This window comes from Misgurnus anguillicaudatus, chromosome 15 (assembly GCF_027580225.2).
Source record: "Misgurnus anguillicaudatus chromosome 15, ASM2758022v2, whole genome shotgun sequence".
NCBI lineage: Eukaryota > Metazoa > Chordata > Actinopteri > Cypriniformes > Cobitidae > Misgurnus > Misgurnus anguillicaudatus.
The window spans coordinates 35,923,683-35,937,225 of NC_073351.2; the positions used below are offsets into that span (position 1 = coordinate 35,923,683).

At 35.4% G+C, this 13,543-nt stretch overlaps 2 protein-coding genes across 2 annotated transcripts in view; both read right to left on the minus strand.

The window, feature by feature from the left end:
- LOC129419416 (AT-rich interactive domain-containing protein 3B) overlaps positions 1–6,484 on the minus strand; it is a 41,315-nt gene extending 34,831 nt beyond the window's left edge. The window contains exons 1-2 of the mRNA XM_055174552.2: positions 6,192–6,484; positions 3,027–3,581 (exon numbers count right to left, since the gene is read on the minus strand). Coding sequence (XP_055030527.2) covers positions 3,027–3,581; positions 6,192–6,224 — 588 coding nt within the window. The 5' untranslated portion in view covers positions 6,225–6,484. The remainder of the gene's footprint in view (positions 1–3,026; positions 3,582–6,191) is intronic.
- Positions 6,485–8,134: 1,650 nt separating this feature from the next.
- fam219b (family with sequence similarity 219 member B) lies at positions 8,135–13,406 on the minus strand. The gene is made up of 6 exons (XM_055174781.2): positions 12,751–13,406; positions 11,267–11,372; positions 10,652–10,745; positions 10,493–10,567; positions 10,371–10,413; positions 8,135–9,144 (listed from the first exon to the last, which is right to left on the minus strand). Exons 1-6 carry the CDS (start codon positions 12,778–12,780, stop codon positions 8,995–8,997), a joined length of 498 nt encoding a protein of 165 aa, XP_055030756.2. The 5' UTR covers positions 12,781–13,406; the 3' UTR covers positions 8,135–8,994.
- Positions 13,407–13,543: the final 137 nt, after the last annotated feature.

A 13,543-nucleotide genomic window follows, 5' to 3' on the forward strand; every position in this document is an offset into this window, starting at 1 on the left:
GGTGAGATTAGGACACTAGCAGAATGAGCGGCCCCCTCTGGACCCCCGGGCTGAACAGAGGATTATCAGGGTCAGCTGACCTGTAAACTAGTCCCATGTATCACAGTAAAGCCCTGACAGATCTCTTAACCCTCACTAGTAGTGCACACAGCACATGACAACTTCATCTACACTCTTGTTTGATAATCATTTACTCTGATAGGTGAGGTCTGCGCTTATACACACACAAATACACACAGATGCACATACAGAGACACATGCACACGCGATCAATTGGTTTATTAATTGACTGAGAAAAAACTTTGGGGAATAAACTGGACTCTTGTTTGATTCTTTCAAAGTTCAGCAGCAGTAATGATGCACTCTCTCATGCACAGACACGCCATTAAAACCAGCAGCAGTTCTTCCCAGTTAGTCACATAACCACAATGAGCACTCATTATATATACTGCTGACAGATGACATGAGAGATAGACCTGCCTGCATCCCATCCCCCTGTCTCACCATCCCGACTGATCCACGATCAGAGGACATCGCGCTGCATGAGTGTACAACACAGACACTCAGATCAGGGTTTCTTCCATAACTTAATAAAAGAAATAGATTGATAGGTGATGTATGGGAAACAACATTTCCCATGATTCTTTGCAGCACAAACATCACACACCTATTAGTGCATCATTCTTTATCTTCTTCATACACATGAATACATCACATAAATAATAATAATTATATCTCTCTGTTCTATATTGGAAAGCAGAATAAATGTCCTGAAGTGTACAGGACTGTAATCACCTCAAAATCTCTTCATGATGTCCTGACAGAAGGCAGCACATGTAGATTCATCATTCATTAAAGGTGCAGTGTGTACATTTTAGGAGGGTATATTGACATATATGCAGTATAATATACATAACAACTTTATCAGATCTTACATAATCAACTGGTATGCTTCCTTATGGGGAGTACACACCAAACGCGAATTCAACGATTTGCACGAGTAGATTACATAGAAAGTCAATGCGGAAAGACACGGATAGATTCGAAAACACGCGTGATTGGTTGAAACTCGTCTTTCCGCAAGTTGAAAATATTTAACCCAAGCGAAAAAAATCACATGACACAAATTTAAAGGGGACATTTCAGATTCCCCGTAGTACATATGTGAAGTTTTAGCTCAAAATACCTTACAGATAATTTATTATAACATGTTTAAATTGACACGTTGTAGGTTTAAGCAAAAATTTGGGTTCAAAATGCAATTAAGCTGATCTCTGAACTAAATGGCAGTGCCATAGTTGGAGAGTGCACAATAAGGGGTGGTATTATTATAATAAGATCCCCTTGTGACATCACAAGAGGAGCTAAATTTCTATTATTTTTACATTCTTGCAGAGAATGGTTACCAAAACCAAAACTAAGTTACTGAGTTAATCTGTTTAACATTTTCTAGGTTGATAAAGGTACTGAGGACCCAATTATAGCACTTAAACATGGAAAACATGCTTCACGTTTGGTGTGTGTGCAGCATTAGAATGAGTCATTTTTTATCTACACTGCGGGTGCTCTTAAATGGATGTCGACATTTTGAACCGGCATGTTTCTACAGTAGCCCTAAACGGACAAACTGCACTACAGAGCGCGTTTTGTCACCAAGTTGTCTCAGACGATGACGTGTTTATCATGTGGCGGCTACCGTAGCTTCTCTATGTGCTTCGAAAGGAAAGGGTGAGGAAGCCATTGGTGTCCATTCACAATCTCATCACTAGCTTCAGCTAAAATTTACACATTGCACCTTTAAATCAAAACATCCACTGAGCTTTATAAAGAGCACCAATGGTCTGTTTCACAACTTCACATTTCCTTTGGTGTGTAAGTGTGTATGTTCATGTTAACGATATGCAAAAGGTACAAACCCCAAAGTAAACAATGATGCAAGTTAATAGGCTTGTTCGACTTTATGCGGCGCCGCAAGCCGACGTCAAAGTACCGCAAGAACGATTAGAGAAATCTAGATTAGAGAAGTCTAATTTCATCTCGCTCTCGCGTTACTTTGACGTAATCCGGCTGTCGGTTCTTGCAGCGCCGCATGATGTTGAACAAGCCTATCATCTCCAACGTAAATCTCTTTTCTTGGACTACAACAAACACACGGATTGCAGTCAACAGTTTACTTTCTGGGATTGGTGATGTTGAGAAGACCGACGTTATCATAATTCATCCCGCTTGGACTCACAGCCTGTAAATTAACTCCTGTAAGCATTGCATTGTGAGCGAATCCTTTAAACATGATAGGGAGCGACACATTTCCTGCTGATGTCAGAGGTATTCAGAACAATCACAATGTACAGATTAGCTGGCCAATTAGGGACATGGAGCTTTTCAAATCCGTGTGTTTCAAGAAGAACGTGAAATATGTAACTACAAAAATGTACAGTATGTGGAAAATAATGTGTTTTTTTAACCATAAACCACGCAAACACATTTTATTATACCAAATACACAAAATAACCTTTTTTAAGCAATGAAATAGGTGCTCTTTAATGGAAACATTGTTCATAATTCAATTAATTTCAGTAAATGTAGGTGTCGTGTGGAGAGCACCAGCTACTGAACGTTTACCACACACACTCATTCACAAAACTCAGCCAAATGCTTCATTACGCAGTCTGGACGCCGGCCAAAATGAAAGTGAAAGGAAATTGTCCAGACTCCGTGCCAGTGAAGACGTCAAGAGATCAGCGCAGACAAAACAAACCTTACACATCCAAACAACTTTCACTGTTATTACAAGATCCTAACAGAAAGAAACCCTGTCATAACAAAAACTCATTTTTGTCATGTCAATCAAAATGATAGAGAGCCATTAACAACAAAGCCACACTAACATCTTTTTTGCTGAAACAGGTGTTGCTGACAGTAAAAACAAATAATTTCAGAGTAAAATCTGCTAATGATGGTAATTCACAACAGGAACGCAGCGTAACATCTGAAAGAGTTTATAGGGATCAAAGTGCTTTTCTTACCATTTTAAAATGATGATTGGAGCTCCAGTCCAACTGGCCGTTTGGAGAGGACATGGACGGCCGTCCCGCGGGTGAGAGCTCGTCCTCGGGCTCTTGTTTCACCCTGACAGGGGGCGACGGGGATCTCTGGTCGCCTCCATGCTGCAGCGCTAAACTCTGATTCCTGAGAAACTCCAGACTGCTGTCCGGCTGCTTGTCTTCATCACTGCCCTCATCTCCCTCCATCATCTCATCATCTTCATCCTCACCCGAGTCTCGACCACGTTCCTCCTCATCCTCCCGTTCTGAGTCCACGCTGCTCTGATTAGAGACCCGAGGCGGCTGGCCGGATCCCAGGGGTTCTGCCGTTCCCGTACCCATGAAGGCGGCTCCGTTGGCCCGGGCGGCTGCCAGTATAGCCTGCTGCGCGGCGAACTGCTGAGCGTACATGATGTGAGCCTCACGTAACAATCGTTCCCTGTGCTGCATCTCCAGACGCACCTGCTGTTGCCTCTGTAACTGCTCCATCATAACATCCAACTTCATCCCTGTGCTGCTTCCTCCCAAACCCCCCTCCTAGATAGTTAGACAGACAGACGAGCATCAGTGAAAAGGGAAATTGTTTGGGTATATTTTGTCTTATTTATACTTTTTCTCCGTTTTTGATTTTCATTGCACTGTCAAAAACAAGGTATAAAAGCTGTCACTGGGGCAGTACCCTTTAAAAAAAGGTCCTATTATGTACCATTTATAATATGTATCTTTGAACAACCAATATGTACCTTTGAAGTAATATGCACACTTTGGGTAGAAATGAGTACCTTTAAGAAAGGGTACTGTGTACTGTCCCAGTGACAACTTTTGTACCTTTATTTCTGAGAGTGTGCTGTTAAGCTGTGAATTTGACTTTAAAATGAAAGTGTCCTTAAGAAATATCCCTATATATATATATATATATATATATATATATATATATATATATATATATATATATATATATATAGATAGATAAGATCACTTATTCTACACACTGTGTTTTTTTAATAATACTCAAAATACTCGAAACTCAATGACACATTTACCAAGAAAACAGAAATGCACCAGAAATGAGAATATGCCACCTTCATAAACATTAGAAACCGCTAAACCTTAACATTAATCACACATTATTAACTCAATATCAGTGCTTGATGTTTTGAGTATTGTGAGGTGTGAAAACTGCTCCTATACATCAATCGTGTCTGACACACATAGATGGCTACACGTCTGATAAAGCAGATTTTGATCTATGAAAAAACATGAATGTCAGAGCTACTGTATCATCAGTACAGTCATTTATTGTGTTGCTACTGTACAAACACAAAGCGTTTTACATTACACATGAACGTGATTTAAGAGAACATAACAGTTTAAACATATAACCCTGAGATCAAAGAAGAGACCCTAATCAAACCAACATGTTTGTGCATGTGTTTGTCTTATAGGGTGTTTACAACTTAAAAGCTTTCTGTGGAGGATGAAGAAAAATATAGCATTTTACTCACTTTCTTATTTAGTATTTTTGTCTTGTTTTAAGTACAAATATCTAAAAAATTCTTAAATCAAGATGTATTTTCTTGATGAGCAAAATGACCCAAGATAATAAGTCTTGTTCTTAAAGGGATAGTTCACTTTAAAATGAAAATTCTGTCATCATTTCCTCAGCCTCATGTTGTTCTAAACTTGTATGAATTAATTTTTTCTGATGAACACAAAAGAAGATATTTTGAGAAATGATGGTAAACACACAGCAGATAGTGACCATTGACTTCCATAGTAGGAAAAATATTTTGGAAGTATCGTGATAAATGATGAAGAAAATATTTTGATAAATGATGGTAAGCACAAAGTTGACAGTACCCATTAAATTCCATCATATTTTTTATTCCTACTATGGAAGTCAATTGTCACTATCTGCTGTGTTTACCATCATTTCTCAAAATATCTTCTTTTGTGTTCATCAGAAAAAATAAATTCATACAAGTTTAGAACAACATGAGGATAAACACATTTTGTGTATAGTTAAAGGGATAGTTCACCCAAAAGTTGTTCTAAACCTGTATGAATTTCTTTATTTCTGATGAACTCAAAAGAAGATATTTTGATGAATGATTGTAAACACGGCTGATTGTTACCATTGACTTCTATAGTAGGAAAACAAATATTATGGAAGTATCGTGATAAATGATGAAGTAGATATTTTAAGAAATGATGGTAAACACCCATTGACTTCCGTAGTAGAAAAACAAATACAATGGAAGTCAATGGTTACAATCAGTTGTGTGCTTACCATCATTTATCACAATATCTTCTTTTGTGTTCATTAGGAAAAAATAAATTCATACAGGTTTCCAACAACACGAGGATGAGAAAATGATGAATTTTCATTTTAAAGTGAACTATCCCTTTAAATGTGTTGTCCTTAACTAGACACAAACTGTGTTATTATTGGAATAATACATTTTGTGTTGTTTTAACAGAACACATTGTTGCCCCTTTTATTTACTGAACACAAAATGACACGTGTTACAATAACGTGTAAATGTGTTAAATAGCACAAAACAATTACGTGTAAAAAAATTAACACATCCTTTCTTACAGTGTAGTTTTTAGACAAAACATAGCCTATTAAATGTAAGTGAATTTTTGCATAAAACAAGCAAAAAGTCTTGAACTTTTCTTAAACAATTCAAGAAAAATTAGCTTACCCCATTTTTTGCTTGTTTTATGCACAAATTCACATAAATTATTTTTGTCTAAAAACTAGACTTATTTTCTTAGGTCATTTTGCTCATCAAGAAAATGCACCTTAATTTAAGAACTTGTAGATATTTGTACTGAAAACAAGACAAAAATACTAAGTAAGAAAGTAATTTGCAGTGTAGAGTTGAGTTAGTTAAACAGTTTAAGAGTCAAAGTTAAAGCAAGTCAGTGTGAATTCACCTGAAGAGAAAAACAAACAGAAACAAAGTATTATTTGCAGATCTGTTTTGATGATTCGGTGTAAGTGTTCATGTTTGTGATATTTAAACACACGCGCTGTTTGTCAGGTTTCACACACTTCTTCATTTGCATTCACTCGTGATTTCTGTTTGATAACACGCACACAAAACACACAAACAAGTGAAAATATTACAATCTTCTCACCATCTGTGTTCGGCTCGTGCCGCTGTTCTCCATTATTCCTCCGCTCCGGTCGTCGGTTCGTCTCGTGTCCTTTTGCTCGGTCACAAGGATGATAAAGCGTGCACGCGCACCGGCGGTGTATTCCGTTCCTCCACCGAGCGCGTGTGAATCCGGTACGAGATTAAACAAACAGACACCGGGCGCGGAGCTCCAACAAACCCGCGTGCACGACACGACACCACACGAATGCCTTCCGTTCACGTCCGTTCACGTTTCCTCCTCACGCGCGCACGCACACGCACACATACACACACTGTAACAACACACGCATGTGAAGAGTTTGGGATTCAGATGTTAAAGTCATAATTAAAGCAGGTAATAAATTACACATAACAAATAGAAATGAAAAAAATCTGAATAAATCTTATATCTTATCATAAAACTGCCTGCTGGAAATAAGAACAGCAACTTTATTCTAAACTTTGCTCGTTTGAAAATAACGTCACTGTTTCTGTTAAAATGTTTATTATTAGTGGATATAAAAAGCAAAATCAGCTGCTGATTAGCAAAACATCCTGAATGATCCTAAAGAGTTTTATTATCTGTATCACAAAATAATATACAAATACAATAATCAAGTTGAGCCATATACAAATACACGAGTCTTTAATAGAAGTATACAAACTACTTTAAATCCCCAATAGTCTTTAAACTTCAAAATGACCTTATGTTAAAACTACACAAAATCATACATACAAACATTACAGTATACAGTATATAAGGACAATATAAGGACAATATAATACTAATATTGTCTATAAGTACAAGCGCGACCTCTACTGTTCATAGCAAATCACACACACAATGATTGTTTTTATTGTTTTATTTTACATACATAAGAAGAACATTTAAATACGTGAAAGTAATAAAAAGTAATAATAATAATAACAGTAAGGTAATATACATCTGGGACTTATGTACAAATGTTCATTAAGTATAGTATATACAGCTGTATAAATTAGAAAATATGTGTATTAAACATAAAAACAATTATTCCTCATTCTGTATAGAATTAGGGCCATTCCACTTTTTTAAAAATCTTTTTTAACACATATTTTACTTTTCAAAATGAAGTATTGATCAATCTCAGGTAACTAGTTTATTTTTAACATGGTTTGCTCATGCAGGATGGAGGCATTTTGGTAACAAGACTGAGTTTTTAGCATTGATTTAGCAAATACATGAAATATATTTGCATTAAATATGTGCTAGCATGAAGAAACTGAGCAAATTTTATTGATTTACCAACATGTTTTATTTTAAAAATAAACTGATATCAAAGAAATAATATAGGTTACCGGACTGAACATTACACAGTCATAGCATCAATATCATAAAATATACAGAAATTAAAATGAGAAAAGTAACTTCACATGGCCTTCAGAAGATCCAGATGATGTCACTTCCTCTTGAAAATGTGACTTGTGGAATATTCCTAAATTTGTCAAAGGGGGAAACGTGTTGGGTAACAGGACTGAGTGAAATCTGAGTGAGGACCGAATCATATTTTAGGTAAAATCTTTTTCAATGGTAAAAAATATTTAAAGCAAATGGGATATGAACCCACACAAAAATGCAAAAAAATAAAGATATCTGAAGAATTATATGCTTTATATTTAAAGGTAAAGTATAGAGATAATGAACAGGGAAGTATAAAAATGCTGTTTTTCAGTACAATGTGTAGTTTTAAATGATATAGTTAAAATTTGGACTTAGATTAACATGCAGGACACTTTCCTAAGGTGATGATGATCCCTATCCCATATCTTCACTCTGGAGATGTATGAACACCAATGATACTTTCATATGATGTAGGTGCAATTGTATACTAAATACAGTATTTTCATATTTATCCATCTGCGTCTGTCACAACAAACTTGAATGAGTTTCAGACACAGCTACAGTTTTAGGTATAGTTCCTTTATTTAAAAAAAATGTCAGTACAATGTCAGTCTCGCAGTAAAATACATGTTAATGTTATATATAAAGTCAGTAACTTATATGTGGCTACAAACTGAATAAATCAGAAGTGTTTTGTTGCATAGTGTTAAAGATTGTCCCAGTCTAATGCTAAACCAAAACACTTCGCCTCTCTCTCACAGACACACAAATTACACACAAACATACTTATAATACTTAAGAAAGCTTTTCTCAAGGGTAGATAAAATATACTTGTTTATATAAATTTAAATATAAAATAACACAGTCATATCTCACAGTAGTTATTTAACTAAAGTAACAACTCACATCAGACAAATTTAAGAAACTCTTGAAAATTCTCCAGCTGTGAATGCTGAAAAAGTGTCAGATGTTTCTGTTGGAAAGACCACAGAGAAAACAACTGATGTATAGCTGTAGTATACAGATTTAGTATATAGCTCCGGTATACAGCTCTAAAAGTGGCCTTTGCATAAAGCATTATTTTGAAATGGAAAATCTTACAAATCCGTTATGAAAATGTTAAGAAACAAACATTTCGACACATAGATTGTCCTGTTCTGATTTTTAACATCTATAGACACAGACACACCACACACAAAACATTAAGAGCTTATCATTGTGACATATCTCCATGAGATTTGCCCATTAAACAGATATGAGTATACTGGGATTGAAGGTGTCACAGATAAACTATGGCAAATCAAACATTAAGAAGCTTTATAAGGATGTGTCTTTACTGTGCCACAGGTGAAAGTGTCCTCCTATAAGTAACTAAATGTTGAGCTTTTCTATATTAAACTCAGTGTTCAGTGCTGAGGTTTGATCACTGCACGCAGCAGGACGAAGTGTCTAAACAGCAGCAGACGGATGAGCTCAAAGCTTTAGGCGGGATCAGGTCCAAATCTTCATCATCAGGTATTTCATCTAGATGATATCCATCCTTTAACAGCTGTCTGTTCAGGTCTGGATGCACCTGAGAAGAGACAAAAATACATTATTTAAAAAAAGACATATCATGAAAATCTTGACTTTTTTCATGTTGAAGTGCTATAATTGTGTCCCCAGTGCTTTAATCAACCCAGAAAATATGACAAAGATAAACCCAGTAACTTAGTTTTGGTGAAAAATTCTCTGTAAGCATGTGAAAAAATAGCTCACTGAAATTTGGCTCCCCTTGTGATGTCAGAAGGGGATCTTATTATGATAATACCACCCTTTAATCTGCACTATCCAACCACTGCACTGCCATTTAGTGCAGAGAGCAGCTCATTTGCATTTTTAACATCCTATAATAAATTATCTTTATGATATTTTGAGCTAGAACTTCACATACGTACTCTAGGGACACCACAAAGAATTATTTGACATCTTTAAAAAGTCTTGTGAAATGTCCACTTTAACAATAAACATTTGCAACAACAGTTTGTTACTTGGTTGTCACGGTTATCTATCCAATTTATACAATCTTTAAAATAAATTCAGCGATTCTGCATTTTTTATTTAGGTTATAAAAATATATGAACGTCGTAAGACCTGGATTTTTTGCACTAAAATACTTCATTCTGTGCAACTGGAACCTGTTGTACACAAACGTGGACAATTACACTGTTTCATGTTCAAAGAAAAATATTTTAAAAAATAAACCAAAGCTCGAGTCTTAGAAAGTTAAGACCAACAAATAATAAGTTAAAAACAATGACTACACTGTAAAAAATATGCAGCATGAAGTTAAAACAGCTTAGTTTTGCAAGTCAATTCAACTTAGTTTTGCAAGTCAATTCAACATACTAAATTAGGTTTTGGCTTAAAAAAGTTGACATAACTTTTCATGTTGATTTCACAAAAATGCTGCAAATGTTTTACAGTTAACTGATATAACTGAAAACAGCTGAAAGTTTATGTTTGGTGCATTGAGATATAAAATGTAGTAATAAGAAACATTAGATCATTTTTTCCTATAAAACTGGATTTACAATATAAAGAAATATGCAAATGCTAGGTCAAGACTTGTATTTTTAATAAAAATGAGAACATAATGCTTTGGGTATTATAATATTAACTTTGAATAAAAATGAGCACATAATGCTTTGGGTATTATAACATTAATTGAACCGTCACAGTAGGTTTAATGAATTTCATTTTCACATGAACAAATAATTCCCATTATAAAATATTGAAATGATAAGGTGATGATCTCACCTCGGCTGAAGAATATCCAGATGAACAGTCCAGCTCCGTCTCACTGAAGTAGAAAATAAACTCAAGTGTTAAACAGATAAATGACTGTAAATGAATGTACGTTTATCTTTGTATGGATGTACCTGTCTGAATCCAAAGGGACCAGATAATCGTCTCCAATCTGGCTCAGGGCAGCGTATCCTCTATTAAACTTTACACTGCAAATCAAAAACCCCCGGGTGAGTCTAAAAACAGCACTTTCAAAAGAAACCATACAGACAGCAAGTAAAAGAAAGACACACGTCTTTGGTTTATGTCGAGGTTGTTGTAGCACAGGTCTGTCTGAGGTGAATCCTCTCTTCTGCAGGGCTCTTCGGGCTGCGTCTCGGTGCTTCTCTGCAAACACAAAACCAATGAAATCAAACACAAAACTACACACCTCTCAACACAGAGCACATTTCATCTGTATTAAAGCTTCTGTGCAATATATACTGTATATCATGGGTCTTCAAAGGGGGATTTGGGGTGGTATTACAGGAGATCCCACAAATAGAGTTTAAAGGCAAAATATGTCTCATGTAAAAATGAAATTAGGCATCAAACAAAAATACATTAATAGGTTAATAATATAAGAAGAAAATACTAAAAAGGAAGAGCATAAAGTTCCTATGATAAAATCTATTCAGTTAAAGTATGCAAAAAATATTATTTTAATATCTTTGTAACAAAGCCATCATAAAGTATTTAAAACCAGTCTTAATTTGATACATGTACTGGGAGTTCCCGCTCCTCCTCTCTATCCATCAAGGGGTCCTTGGCCTAAAAAGCTATATATTATATCTGTCTAATATCTAAACAATAAAGAAAGATCAATTTAAAGCAGAAATATTATCTGAAGACTTTTGCTTTTTACTTACGAAGTTTGATGTGAAAAGCAGGAACTTTAGACATTATATAAGGTCCTCTCTTCTCTACAGGTCTGGATTTCTCATCTGTCCACGGCTGCTCGCTGTTTCCAGAACCCTGAGATTTAAATCAATTTTACTGTTCAGTACGTAGCTGAATCCTTTAGGACAGTGGTTCCCAAACTGGGGAGTGCCAGATGGTGCCAGTTTTATGACATTTTAGAAATGAATTAGTCATAACATCTGTGTAATTAAACCTCAGAATAACAAGGCTACTAACCAACAACACAACAATGTATTATTTAATATTTTTTGTTTAATTCAAATTCTAAGAGATTATTTTAGGTCATGAATTGTCTTTGGCAGATGCACCCTACACAAGGGGCACACAGTCACACACCGAAAAGTTTGAGAACCACTGCCTAGGAAAATCAACCATGATGTCATTATATAGCAAATATTTTTGGTGGATTGATTACAATTTATATAAATTTACCATATAAGTTAACTACAAATATCTACAAATGACAAACTAGAAAAAACTACAAATAGTTAAAGAGGACATTTCACAAGACTTTTTTTAAGACATAAAATAAACCTTTGGTGTCCCAGAGTACATATGTAAAGTTCTAGCTCAAAATACCATACAGAAAATTTATTATAACATTTTAAAATTCCCACGATGTAGGTGTGAGCAAACATGTGCAGATTTTTGTTGTGTCCTTTAAAATGCAAATGAGCTGATGACAGGCAAACACTGATCGCCATAATGGTGTTTTGTTGAAATGTAAGCTTATTTCTGTTGTCAATTATTTTCTCTCTCTCTGCACTAAATGGCAGTGCCATGGTTGGATAGTGCAGATTAAGGGGTGGTATTTCTATATTTATAATAAGATCCCCTTCTGACATCACAAGGGGAGACACATTTTAATTACCTTTTTTTTTTACATGCGTGCAGAGAATGGTTTACCAAAACTAAGTTACTGGGTTGATCTTTTTCACATTTTCTAGGTTGATAGAAGCACTGGGGACCCAATTCTAGCACCTAAACATGAAAAAAGTCTGGTCGTCATGATATGTCCCCTTTAATATGTGGCTTCTGTACTGAGACCATGATAAATTTGTGGTTTACTACAAATTAAAGCAAACATAGATAATTTTGTAAGGATCATCACATTAAAGTGCCAGTTTGTTCTGCAATTAGATTTCATTTTATATTTAAAGTTTCATTGATTTATCGATCTATCAAAAGATTACTAACCCACCCTTCAGATTCACAAACACAATGCTGAAACAGCAAAAATCTGTCTGGTGTAACTAAACTCAACAATGACAAACATAAAACAAAGATGACAGTAAGATATTTTATCCCCAAGCACACAATCATGAGTGTTTAAGGTATTTTTTAAGCATTTGTACAATTATTAGCACAGCTCAATGAAACAGAAACTGTTCAATGTGAGATCATCCGCTATTAAAAGTAAAGTAAAAATCACCTTCACGTCGTCCTCCTCTCGCTTCTCCATGTCGCTTATGTTTGAGTGTCACTTATAAAATTGAAATGTGAAATCATGTTTTAAATGATACCGAAAAAACTCATGCTAACACCGTTTAAACCAAAAACACTGCTGCGAACAAAACAGCAGAGAGATTCTTCTTCACTTCAGCATCGGTCATTCAATTCATTCAGCGCACTGCTGCCACCCACAGGCGCAACTCGGTACTGCACACTCTATAGTGTTCACTGTATACTCCGGAGGCATCATTTACAGGCTACATACGTCATAAACAGTATCTTATTTCAGAATATTAACAATTATAAAGTTGACTACTATTCTTAGTTAATCGTAAATTGTTGTAATATGCTTATGAATTGCAAATGTAATGCTCAGTTAACTTAAATAAACCAGGAGTGATTACGTATGCAGCCTACATATGCGACCTCCGGAGGCTGCAGCCTTCCGATTGAGAAACGGGCCCTATCACGTGTTAAACTGTGTGCATACCATACAATTTGTTTAAAATATTTCAAAGTATATACAACCATACTTCATATTGCACACTGGCTTCTTTACACATTCACATACATGCATTGTGTATATTTAGTCTTACTTTGTGTGAAAACACTTTCGTTATAAATGTCACGTTCCAAATCCATTCAAGCTATGTTTACAATCATGACACTGAAAATAATTGGAAAACTTTGAGTATTAAAATACATCCAGACTTTCAATGTTTTGCTGATGTGAGATAAATCTGTGTTTGCTTCTCTTTCCACTTTAGACATTA